Raw genomic sequence first — 13,164 nt, forward strand, 5'->3', positions numbered from 1 at the left:
CCTGGGTTCAGGCCCCAGCTCCGAAAAAAAAAAAAAAAAAAGAAAATTGCACTGATTCGGCTAAGTGGATAATAGTCATAAAGTGTAGGATAATCTGAGCTACAATCTTCAGACCCAAAGAAACCAAATAACAAGGAGGACTCAAGGAAGGGTGGTTGAAATCTTTCTTAGAAGGGAAAATAAAATAGATATTGGAGGTAGATAAAGAGAGGTAACTGGGTAGGAGAGGGGATGAGGAAGGGAACAGTGAGGGAATCAGGTGAAAGGAGAACAGGAGAAAGAGAATGACTATCAGCAAATCTCTAGGATGTGCCAGTGACCTGGGATGGGTAGAGAGGGCCTCCCAGGGTGTCTATGGGGGCAACTCTGGCTAAGACTCCTAACAGTGGGGCATATGGATACTGAAGTGGCCACTTCCTATAACCTCCTAGGGGAGGGCTAAGGACAGCAACCCAGCCACAAAACTTTCAACTCAAAATATGTCCTACCTATAAGATGTGCAGAGGCTAGGATGGAACAGAAATGATGGGAATGGCCAACCAATGACTGCCCCAAGTTGACATCCAACCTATGGGTAAGAATCAATCCTTGACGCCATTAATAATAATGTTATGTCTATTTCAGACCATAACTGTCCTCTGAGAGGCTCCTCGAAGCAGCCCATAGAAACAAATGCAGATGGGGTTGGGGATTTAGCTCAGTAGTAGAGCGCTTGCCTAGGAAGGGCAAGGCCCTGGGTTCGGGCCCCAGCTCCAAAAAAAAAAAACCAAAAAAAAAAAAAAAAAAAGAAACAAATGCAGAGACCCACAGGCAAACATTAGATGAGGTTGGGAAGTCTTGCCCAAGTGTTGAGGGAAGGAATGAAGGACCTGAAGAGGACAGGGACTCCAAAGGAAGACCAACGGAATCAACTAACCTGGACCCTAGGGGGCTCCCTGAGAGTGAACCACCAACCAAAGAGCATACAGGGGCTAGAACTAGGCCCCCTGCATAAATATAGCCAATGTGCAGCTTGGTCTTCATGTGGATACCCCAACAACTGGAGCAGGAGCTGTCTCTAAATCTGTTGCCTGTGGATTCCATTCCCCTAACTGGGCCTTGGTGGGAGAGGATGTGCTTAGTCCTGCAGTGACTTGATGGGGAAGGGGGGATTCTCCCTTCTCAGAGAAAGGGATGTATGAAGGTGGAACTTGAAAGGGGGGGGTGCTGATATTAAGATATAAAGTGACTAAATTAATGGAAAAAAGAGTTCTGCATGAGTCGGTGGTGTATGAATTACACGTGGTCCTGAATGAGAAAGGAACCTAGAAGATCTGGCATTTAAACGCTTGGTTTCCAGTTGGTAGCACTGTTTGGCAGAGGTTGAGGTACAGCCTTGCTGGAATACAGCACTGGAAGTGGGCTGAGAGTTTAAGGCTGCACATTTCCTTCACTCTGGCCTCATTGCTTCCATTTGAAGAGGTGGACCCTTAGCTCTGCCAGCAGGAGGGTCAGTACTTTGCTTCTTTGAGACAGAGTTTCACTAATGTAGCTCTGGACGGCCTGAAATTCACCTCTGCCTCCTGAGTGCTGAGATTAAAGGTGTATACTACCACACTTGGCTCATAATGGACTCGTGTACCTCAGGAATCGTAAACCCAAATAAGTTCTTTCTTCTCTGTGTTGTTTCTGGTCATGGTATTTTAATAGAAAAACGGTACGATAAAATAAAAAACTTGAAAAACTATCTGGAGACTGAAGTGGTTAACTTTGCTTCTGCAAGGGAGTAGACCAGAGAAAAAGGCAGACAGAAATATTGTTTTCAATTAATAATATTGTTTTCATTTATTTCAACTTTTATTTAAAATGTTATTCTAGGCCAGCATGTTGGTGCACGCCTTAAATCCCAACATTCAGGAGGCAGAGGCAAGCAGATTTCTGTTAGTTTGAGGCCTGTTTTAAGGACAGCCAGAGATACACAGAAAAACCCTGTCACACAAAACAACTTTTTCCAATTACTAAGAAAAGAGTTCATTAATTTTAAAAGAAGTATAGGGGCGAGTTTGGTGGGATAAATGTTACAGTTTTTAAAAAGTAGTAAGTATGTTACTCTCTACTGGGCTGGAATGTGAGCAGTTTGCCACTTTAGCTGGTTGTCCACTATGTAACTTTGCATAGCCTGCTCTTAGACACTTGGGTCCCAGCACACTCTCTGCTGCCTCATAACTCTGCTAGGTCCAACTTGAGTATCTGAAATTCTCCCCTAATCTCCAAGGGCATTGCACTCTCATGCACATACATACAGCCACACACAAATATACAGTTTTGAAAACAAAATCTTAAAAGGAGAATATCCATTCTAAAATCAATTGTCATAGAATATCACCAGTGAATGGTGATTCACCGTCCTGACTTGCTTGATTTCTCTCTCTCTCTCTCCCTCTCTCTCTCTCCCTCCCTCTCCCTCACACTCTCTCCCTCCCTCCCTCCCTTCCTCCCTCCCTTTCTTATATTGCAGTGTCCTAAGCTTTGTATTTAAATTTTTCCAAAATTTTAGAGACGCTTGTGGAGTAAACAGTCCTTAAATGTATGTGTGCCATCTGTATATGGGCTTTTTGGTACTTTCCCAATAAGATGCTATAAAAATTAGTTCAATTTATTACGTCTTCACCACTATAATCAAATAAATAGAAGCTGCATTAGAAAGAATCACAAGTTGGAAATGTCTTGCACTTAGCTAAATACTTTTTTTATTCCACAAATTAGAGTAAATGCCAAACACTGCAATGTAATTAGACAAAGGTCTCCTGTGTATTCTATTTTACATAGCCACATGAATGGGAATTTTTAAATGGTTTTCACTAACATGGTTTAAAAGAAAAATTAGTCTATTTGGCAGTGATATGATTTCTAAAAGAACAGTAATGCAGGTACAGTATTCTAATTAAAGACAAAGTTAGGATTTAACGTAATAGCAAGGTTAGATAAGGATCTCTAAATTCTTTTCTTAGGATATAACCTACATAAAGTCTTGTAATATACATCACAAATAACTTTTAAAATGAACAATAACAAAACTTGTCCATGTTAAACATGGTATTTTTTTAAAGTGGAGAATGACAGTTTTGATTTATGAACTCTCCAGACTTAAACTCAGAAACTTTTAAGCTGTGGTAAGATACTAAAAAACTTCTCAAAAACAAAGTTGAATTTGTTTTCTGGGTTAGCAGAAGGCTATACCAGGTCACAGGTTTGAACCACTAGCAAGGCAGAGTACCCTGGCTGTCAGCAGTGTGTCTGCCCATGGTTTCCTTTAATTCTCTCTGACAGGAGATGACTTTACTCCAATCGTAACACACCTATAAAGAAATACGAACCCAGTGCTCATGATGTAGCTGTGGACAAATGCTTGCACATCAGTCACTGGGTTTGACTTGCAGCACTATAAAATACATTAAATTAGTAAACCCTGCATTTTGAGAAGCTGGATATTTACAAAAACTGAATATTCAGAACATTTGTGGCTAATTTTAAAAGCACACGTGCTTTTAATACTTTTGGTTGGCCATTTAACTACAGAACAACCCAAAGACTTGTGTCCACTGTTAACACTGGACATGATGTCGACATATTCCTACACACCTAAGCTTACTGTCCAGAACTCTTGATATATATGTATATTGATATATATATCCAGAACATTGATAATATATGCAATGTTTTGACAATATGAACATGTCAGGTCCTTTTGGTTCTTGCTTTCTTTTTTCATAAACACCAAGACTTAATGACAAATTATGAAATCATCATTTCCTCCTTTAAGAAATTTACTGAAGACAGAAGGGATTTTAGTCATTTCACATTAATTTAGCAAAGCAATTTTATAGTCAATATTATTGCAACATAAAATACATGGCAGTCACTAACAATTACACAGCAATTCACAAAAACTACACTATTCATTTCAATTAACAAGTAGCACTTTATAAAAAATATTTCAGAGGATGTTTACATTCACTTTTTGTAAATCAACTCATATTTTTGTGTTTCTGAATGTAACACAGGAAGGAAATAACCAATCTCTTTTGTGTATTTACTAACTCTAAATATTAAACTCCAAAGCTGCCACAAGGTTCACAGAAAACAAAGACCTTAATAGGAAAATTACAATGGTGCCATTAAATGACTAGTCGGAAGGTGCCTCTATTTCTAATAGCTAATAACCAAATGGCACAGATCCTAAAGTTTTGGGGTTTGTTTGTTTGTTTCCAGCTATGTAGGGATAGCTCAGCCTTAGCTCATGACCTGAGCAATCTCAGAATTGCAGGTTGCTATAACACAGGGGTAGATTTCTTCTAAGAAAAACTAAAGAGTAGGAAGAAAGAGGGTGAATAAGTCCATGGGGTATACAGATCTCAACATGGATAACCATGTCAGTTGCCCTTCAGATTCCCTACACAGACTGGTATTTCTACCTTCTATGGAACATAGACGCAAGCAGATCCAAGTCAGTATCCAGGGTCTAAACTTAGCTAATGAGGCCCTCAGCAAGACTCTGATTTACATTCTTAACCTGTTTGACTCTAACAAGAGACCAGTTATGTCCCTTAATAATTTTTTCTTTCTGAGAAACTTGTAACTGCGTGTTAGTGTGTGTGCATGTGTGTGTGTGTGCGCGCACACACACACACAGACACACACACCCCAATTTGGTCAAATTTGAGTTTTTTTTAAATCCTCAGATGACAGCAACCATGGTTGGGATCCAATTAAAAAGGTGAACAGTTCCATGAGATGCTGACTCTTCTGTATACAGTGTGCCTACTGTTGAAAGGTGGCATCTTGATATTCTGGGGACTCATTATGGGCTGTTAAAATGTTCACATACTACAACTGGATCCAGGTTCAATTCCCAATGATGGCCGAACAAAACTGTAGATACAGATGCAGCAAAAGCCATTACTGCCGTGAAAGCTTCGTGTGGTAAAAGATAGTTTTCCTCTGCCATCTGGTACAGCTACTTCAATCAAGACAAGAGGGAATTCTCCAGTTGAAAACATTTAACCTGTACTCAGTTAAACCTTGGGTTAATTAAAGAAGTATCCATCACTGAGGCAATCTTAGTGAAGGCTTGCCATCTAACATCACTCTAAAGAGTCTTGGAGAGCGGAGTGAGGATCATGCAGAAGAGCAGTGAAAGCATGGTCAGAACACAGGGAGTGAGAATGTTGGTATCATTTCTCAAAGGCAATGGGGTCCCCAGAATTCCTGTTAAGAGATACTGTGACAGTGGATCTATTCCTGATTAGTTGTATGCAGAACTTCAACAGAGAATTAGAAAGCCTGAATGCACTCCTGCTCTGCCAACAGTTAACAATTACAAATACTTATCTGTTGTCAAAGCAGCAACATATCCTAGCAGCTCTTCCAAAAACACATAGTAAAGAGACAGTCTGCAAACACTGCAAGTGAGCATTTTCAAGAATCTGAGATGACCAAATCTTGATGGTATGTTCTTCAGCTGGTGAAAACAGATCAATGTTTATATATAAAAAACAAAACAAAACAAAAAAACCACTATCCTGCTAATGCTTTTTCTTGCTTATAACTAAGAATGCATCTAGGCACGTGGCCCAATTGGTAAGTGCTTGCCAAGCACACACACATGGTTCTGAGTTCAATTACCAGTAACATAAACTGAGCACAGGACTGAGGTGGTGTAGGCAAGGGTGAGAAGACTCAAGGCCATCCTCAAATACATGATGAATTTGAGGATGAGCCAAATAAATCCTGTTTCAAAGAGACAAATGTAACTATTCAGCATTGGATTGGTGTTGGAACTTCATAAGATGAGGCAACAAGATTAAACTGACCTTTCCAGGTCCACGCTTCCTTAATAGCAAGGCAAAACAGTAGGATGTACAGTGTTGTCTATTTTACCTGACTACCCTCATTCTCTATACAGAATAGAATTCAGTTATTCTCCAAAATTGGCCATCAGAAGCTAAGTCCCCACACAGCAATGAAATCAATATTATGATTTATGGTTGCATGTAGCTACTATATGATGAAGAGAAAACAAAAAAATAAATAAAACAGTATAATCCCATCACTGAGATACATCTAAAAGCTTGTCCTCAAAATTTATGTCAGGGGACGGAGAGATGACTTAGCAGATAAGAGCCACTGACTGCTCTTCCAGAAGTCCTGAATTCAATTCCTACCACCAACCACATGGTGGCTCCCAACCATCTGTAATGGGATCTGATGCCCTCTTCTGTGTGTCTGAAGACAGTGACAGTGTACTCATGTAAGTAAAATAAATTACTCTTAAAACTAAAAAAAAAAAAAAAAAGTAAAATAAAAACTTATGTCAGGTTGTTATATCCCATGGACAGACCATCACTGATAGGTCCAATAAGATAGGACTAGGATTTATTGATTTGACTTTTAAATTTTTCTGGTCTGCCAATTTGGGAATAAATCACATTTTCACAGATCTCTCTTACTCTAATAGTTATGAAGAAATAAAACACAATTATGCAGACAAGTATCCAAGTAACTAATAGTGTAAGCCAAAACTGCCCAGTATATCAAGTGATAAATGTTACTAAGCACGAAGTCCAAGTAAAAAGTAAACAGCTTGCAAGGCCATATGCTTTTAGGGCTGGAATACACTTAATGGAAGGATGGCTTCCTCTAAGAAAAACTGGAGGGTGGTTCTTAAAGTCACTGGCACATTTCCAAGTTGAGCTTGTTTGTCTCCTTGACTGTAACTATTTTCAATGGCCCACATGAACTACTGTGACATCAAGTAAGCTATACAGTACAGGGCAAAATGACCACATAGGAAAATAGACAGTAAACCTGAAAATCCTCTTAGTCTCACCAAGTGTCTATATCATGTGCAGATATGTTCTAGAGAAATTCTTTTCAGCATTAAAGATTACATAAAGGCATCTAAGAGAAAACATAAGAAAAACAGTAAGCACATTTTAACTCTTTCTGAATATTATATATACCATCAACGTCCAGAATGCAAAAGTCACAAATAAGCAGCACTTCCAAAAGATCACCTGACCAGCTATACACAGACCATGGCAGTGACCAACTTCAGGGTAAGAACATCTTACATCCGTCCTGGTTCTTGCTGTTTATACCATATATGCTTGCTAGGACAAAGTTTCTAATGTAATCAAACATGCACTGACTCCTTGGTAAACATTCTGGATTTGGCAGCTCCCACTCAGAAATAACACAACCCTCAATCTGCCTAAGTCTATCACATCTTCCTTTTAGAAAGAACTTTCTCGCTGGGACAATGAACACTTAACCTTTTGTAGAAGACAAATACTGTTTCCAGTGTGTATGTCTGCTGTTAGAGATCCTTCCCCCTTGGTTGAGCAGCAGTTTCTGGCTATCCTCTAGACTATCCAAAAAGATGACTTCTGCTATATGTCATTTTGTTTTCATTTAACACTGAATCCTAAATAGAAATTGGTGCTTGAGTAATAGAAAAGATCTTCGACAACAGACTGCAACCTGGGGTAAAAGCAAGTAAGAAAAACATGGTAATATTTCTTAGAAGACCTTAACTTTGTACTGCCTACTTTCTCAGGCTTGTGTGGCTGTCATAAAGAACCCATGAGAACTACTGGCAATGGCATCAATGGCATTCAAGTGGTCTTGAACCCTCTCCAGAAGTTGGCAGAAAAGATGCTGGCAAATACGCTGCACCCATCAAGACTTCTGTCTACAGACCCAGAGAGTCCATCTACAGCTCTTTCCTAAGGAACAGGAACATTTCCTCTCCCAAAAGAAAAGGAACATGTTCTCATCTCTTAACCTTTTCCGAGACAGCCTCTTGGGGAGAGTATGGAGATGGCCTTGGGGACAAATTAAGAAGTCTTTCTGCACAACTGTAGGAACTGATGACACAAGGCTGGACAGATGAAGCTCTTGGCCTACATTAACAAGATGACGGTGAAAAACACGGCATCTGTAAGAAACATGGTCAGTTCCTTTTTACTCATGGCTGTGACATCATCAAACTCTAAGTGGTTCCATAATAAATTCCTGGTGTGCTACATCTTTGAGGCATCTTATATTTTACTTTCCTTGTATCATGCCAAAAAAAAAAAAAATTGTCAAGACAATTTTCTTATACCTTTGTATGGCATGAATAGGTTTTCCTCACTTGTTTAAGAAAAAATAAAAATTTTAAAAAATTCAGATTCTTCAAAAGTCACACACAGTAAGTCATGCTGGTAATTTAAGGGTGTTTTGTTTCTAACAGTTTCTAGATGTGGGCAAGCAGACAGAAGCTAGTCATCCATCATCATATACAGGTATCAAGAATCTATGGCCCTGCCAAGGCTGGACTCCCCCAGTGAAGGGGTTATGTCGGTGGAGGGGGAGAGGGGAGCGGGGAAGGGGGGCGGCACACCCTTATAGAAGAAGGGGAGGGGGATGGGATAAGAGAATAACATTTGAAATGTAAATAAAAAATATCCAAAAAAATAAAAAAAAGAATCCATATATAAGAGTGAGGCAAAAGCAAGAATAACCTGTCTGCATTTGGGCAATGGTGCCTTGATTATTTACCCAGACGATTCCTTCCCTTTTAATCATCCTCAGCTCCACACTAAGCCATGGATAGCTGCTATGAGACCTGGAATATGAAGTAGCTGCTTCAGTAACAGTTTTCACAGTACTGCATGTCATTAACAAGTGGTTTCTAATGAGCGTCAATTGCACACAGTTCTTCAACAACACATTTATTACTCCCACTCAGTGGTTCCCGGGGGCTTTGACGTTAGGTCATACATAATTCTAGAAATTCCAGGAATCTTCTTTATCTCAGTGACCATCTTTAGCACCACCTGTTTACCAAAACAAAGATTACAAAAAAAAAATGAGAATACACCACATGTTCAATAATCCTAAAAGGCTTATGCTTGCACCTTAAAACTAAAACATGAGAGGGTTCTGATTAAACTGAGATTATTTCTCTCCATAGATTCAGCGACTTCGAGTCAATACTCCCCAAAGTGTTTGACAATATTATAGCATCAAAACAAATCACTTTATGTGTTAATACAATACTTTGTAAATTATCTATGGCTCAAACATCAAACTCCAGCACTACCAAATTATTACAGGAAGCACTCTAATAATAACTTTTGTCAAAGACAGTTTGAGCACCTGACCATCTTGAAGATCTGACAAACTTGGCCATAAGAAACAGACGCTAAACATTTCCCACCCAGGCACCCAGCAGGCCCTGTCACAGCCTCACATTAGTGCAATAATAAAGAGCTGCTCCACTAATCAATGTCCCAGTTCCACTTCTCACCAGTGCAGCATAAATAGCTCCTATGGAATTTCACTTTGGTGAAGGACAAAGAGAATGGTGAAGAATAACAATGGAACTATAGGATTCAATCCCCAGCAAGGTGGGTGGCACATGCCTAGAATCCCAGCACTTGGCAGGGTGATCAGAAGTTCAAGATTATCCTCAGCCAGAGATTCACAGTTTAAGAAACAAAAGACTTCATCTTAAAAAAAAAAATTGTAATTATAAATATTATCAAATCCCATTCATATTTCTTAAAAATCCCAACTTTTCTCCACTCCTAGGAGTGTGCCCTTTATATGAGAAAACTATAAGTAAAAATCAGCAGGGTTAGGTAATACTCTATGTTGTAATCAGAATAAGCAGGTATCTCAACATTGTATTAGATTTAAAGTCCCTTTCACTGTATTAAAAGTGGAAACAAAGAAAAATAAACCTATCTTATAAAGAACCAATCCTAGAAATACAAATTGTCATAGCCTATCTCTGTCACTGTACTGTGCAATAAATGAGGCAGTGACAAACATGTATATTAGGAAACGTAACATAAATTACCTCTACAGGAATCTCATTGCCAGGTGTTGCAGGTACTCCAGTCATGAAGTCACTAGTAATAAAGGTTCGAATAACCACAGACCTCTGGCATGAAGGCTGCTTCTGAAGTGGATCTCGATCAAAATGTAATGGGGTTAAAATCACTGGCATCTGGCTGATTTTCCCAGCATACCCTAAAGAAAGAACCATGTAGTGCTTAGTATCATCCCAGAATGGAAAAATACTCTAACCTAATTCAACGAAATCCTAGCAAAGAATCTCTAGTTATCCCTCCCTCTTCCCCTTCCTTGCACGCATAAAACACTCATCACACACTGAATTCAAATACGTGTACAGGATTGAAAGTGGATGCAGCAGAGTCTTATGCAGATGTGGTAGTTCATATCTGTACTCTCACCTCATGAGAGGCTGAGACAGGAAGGTCTCAAAAGTGAGAGCTACCCAGACTATTCACTGAGAGACCTCCATAAAAGAAAGCAAACAATTATTTTGTCCACAGCAATGTTGCAGCAATGAGAGACATAAAAGAAAGGCAATTTCTGTTATTCAGTGTAGTCCCACATTCTACACTGGAAACACTGACTTAGTGATCAACAGTCCACTTTTCCCAGGGGAAAAGGAAATAGGCATAGGTTCCTATAAACCTATGATCAAATGTGCTCTCCGCAAAAATCAAGCCTTGAGTGCCTTTCTGTTTAAAGACATCTAATCTGACATTTATTTTAGATCCATCAACATTAAAGTTACAATTAATGGAACTACAACTCCTGCCTTGACTTATCTAACACCTGAATCTTCACATGAGGTACACCACAGCTTTCTAGTGCTCTAGGGTCTAGCCAGCTCTTCAGCATTACACTTCTCCCTCTCCTCCCTCTCCCTCTCCTTCCCTCTCTTTAGGGTGATTTTTCAATAGCAAAATCATCAACAACAGAAAACCCTGAAAATGTTGAAAATACAACAGCCAGTGAACAAGAACACTTGCAAAGAAGCTCAAAGAAGAAGTGTTGCTGTGGTCCACATCAGCTGCTGTGATGACAAGCATGGCTATGCACATGTTTTTTGCTACTCAAGTACCTGTGAATAGGCGAAAATTTAAATTAATTGTATTTAAAAAGCAATATTATGGAAACGCCCATAATAAACAGCAAAAGCTACATCCTACTGCTTGAAATGATTAAGGCCAACTTTCTAAAACCCTGTTATCGTTATAGTGCTCTATGATAAACAGAAGGTGCACTTACCAGACTCCCGGAGAATGTTATGGGCCTCAAAATCAGCTTGGCGTAAAGTACTGAGCACCCCTGTTGTCAAAAATGTTGGAGTAACATCTGTAGGAGGTTCTTTAACTGGTGGGCCAAAGATATAGACAACTCTAGATGGAAACAGGTCAGAGAAAACATGCTGCTGTGAGAAACTGTATGTGGGACTTTCGATCATCTCAGGACAGTTCAGGGTGGCATGTTCCTATGGATTTGGAATTCTGGCTTTCCCAATTCTCTCCTTATCATTAACACAACTCTTCCAAGTTATACCTAACAGATGCATTTCAAGTTTCTGTACAAACTAAAGTCAGAAGTCTCAAACAACTCTTGTTGGTTAAGCAAATAATATTCATAAAAAAAAAAAACTGGATAGAGACAATCATTCTTTATTTCTTAATATATACCACACTAAATATAATATTTAGTGATTCTTTGATAATATAAACCACACCAAACTGTCAAAGTGTTAGCAAAAGGAAACACTTTGAATTCAGGGAATCCTAATTAAATTGGCATAGTCGAGAATAAAGACAGATGCTACCTCATTTTTAACCACTGTCTGTGACAGGGTAATGATCAGACACACAGGAGAGTTCTGCTTAATTCTCAGACAATTAAGATTTCCCCAGTGGTTACTAAGCATATTTTCATAACTAATGACATAATCTAAATATTAATCTAAACTTTGAGGTAGCATCCTCCATATTTATGATGTGATGAACACTAATAGTTAAGTCCAGCTTTATCTTACAATGAGAAGCAATGATAATATTTATAGAGGTAGGACTACTACTTTGAGAGATTATATTCACTTTACTTAATTTACTTATATTCAATTTTACTTAAATCTGGACTGTCAAAAAGAAATTTTCTGTAAGCTTTTCATGATCTGAATTGTAGCCTGATATACAAATTACATTTAGTAAAGACTAAAAGACATGTGATTATTTTTGTTTTGTAATAAATAGACAGTGGCTGTTATTCATTAGTGGCCTTTTTTATTTATTTATCTTTATGTGTACACTGTGACTGTCTTCAGACACACCAGGAAAGGGCATCAGATTCCATTACAGATGGTTGTTAAGCTACCATGTTGTTGCTGGGAATTGAACTCAAGAACTCTGGAAGAGCAGCCACTGCTCTTCACCTCTGAGCCATCTCTCCAGCCCCATTAGTGGCCTTTTTTAAGATAAGCTACTAAATCTGCATTTTTCTCCCCGCTTAATTCCAGCAGAGACCACTCCTCATCCAAGGATGTACTACTGGGATTCTCAAAATTCTCTATCGGTGTTTACTTTCTCTACCCTGTGTTCTTGTTGGTATTTGTGTAAGAGAATCCGGTGGACAAGTCTTCCTAAACAGACTATGGAGGTTCAATCTAGCCCTTAAACATTGCCCAATTTTAATTTTAATTTGCTTTTTCCAATAACCACCGCCACCACAAACATTACTGATCCAAAGCCATACGTCAGTTCTCTAGGCCAAAGACATACCAGTTTACTATCACCTTAGTTATGGCTTCTATTGCTGTAATAAAACACCTTGACTTATCGCAACTAGTTATTTCTTATACTTCCAGGCAACAGTCCATCATCAATGAAAGGCAAGGCAGGAACTCAAACAGACAAAACCTGAAATCAGTAAGTGATGCAGAGGCCATTAAGGAAGGCAACTTACTGGCTTGCTCAGCCAGCTTTCTTAGAGAACCAGGACTTCCGGCCTAGGGGTGGCACTGCCTTCAATGGGCTGGGCAGTCCTACATCAAACACTATTTAAGAAATGCACTATAGGCTTGCCTATAGGCCAATCCTACGAAGTCATGTTCTCAGTTGAAAGTTCCTCTTCCCAAATGACTCTAGCTGATGTCAAGTTGATATGAAACTAGCCTGCACAGAGGTCTCTGGCCTTTTTGGATGCATATATGTCTTATCACATGTGTGGAGGTGAGAAAACAACTTGTCAAAATTCCTTCTCTCCCCTTGTCATGAGGATCCCAGGGATCTAACTCAG

At 39.1% G+C, this 13,164-nt stretch overlaps 1 protein-coding gene across 2 annotated transcripts in view; it reads right to left on the reverse strand.

Annotated features, from left to right (window-relative positions):
* Positions 1-8,735: 8,735 nt before the first annotated feature.
* The window catches only part of Gmps (guanine monophosphate synthase), a 44,911-nt gene continuing 40,482 nt past the window's right edge, over positions 8,736-13,164 (reverse strand). For both annotated transcript variants that reach the window (XM_032898299.1, XM_032898300.1), the window contains exons 14-16: positions 11,134-11,264; positions 9,890-10,062; positions 8,736-8,861 (exon numbers count right to left, since the gene is read on the reverse strand). In XM_032898299.1, coding sequence (XP_032754190.1) covers positions 8,760-8,861; positions 9,890-10,062; positions 11,134-11,264 — 406 coding nt within the window. In that variant the 3' untranslated portion in view covers positions 8,736-8,759. The remainder of the gene's footprint in view (positions 8,862-9,889; positions 10,063-11,133; positions 11,265-13,164) is intronic.

The sequence above is a fragment of the Rattus rattus genome, chromosome 3, assembly GCF_011064425.1.
Source record: "Rattus rattus isolate New Zealand chromosome 3, Rrattus_CSIRO_v1, whole genome shotgun sequence".
Taxonomy (NCBI): domain Eukaryota; kingdom Metazoa; phylum Chordata; class Mammalia; order Rodentia; family Muridae; genus Rattus; species Rattus rattus.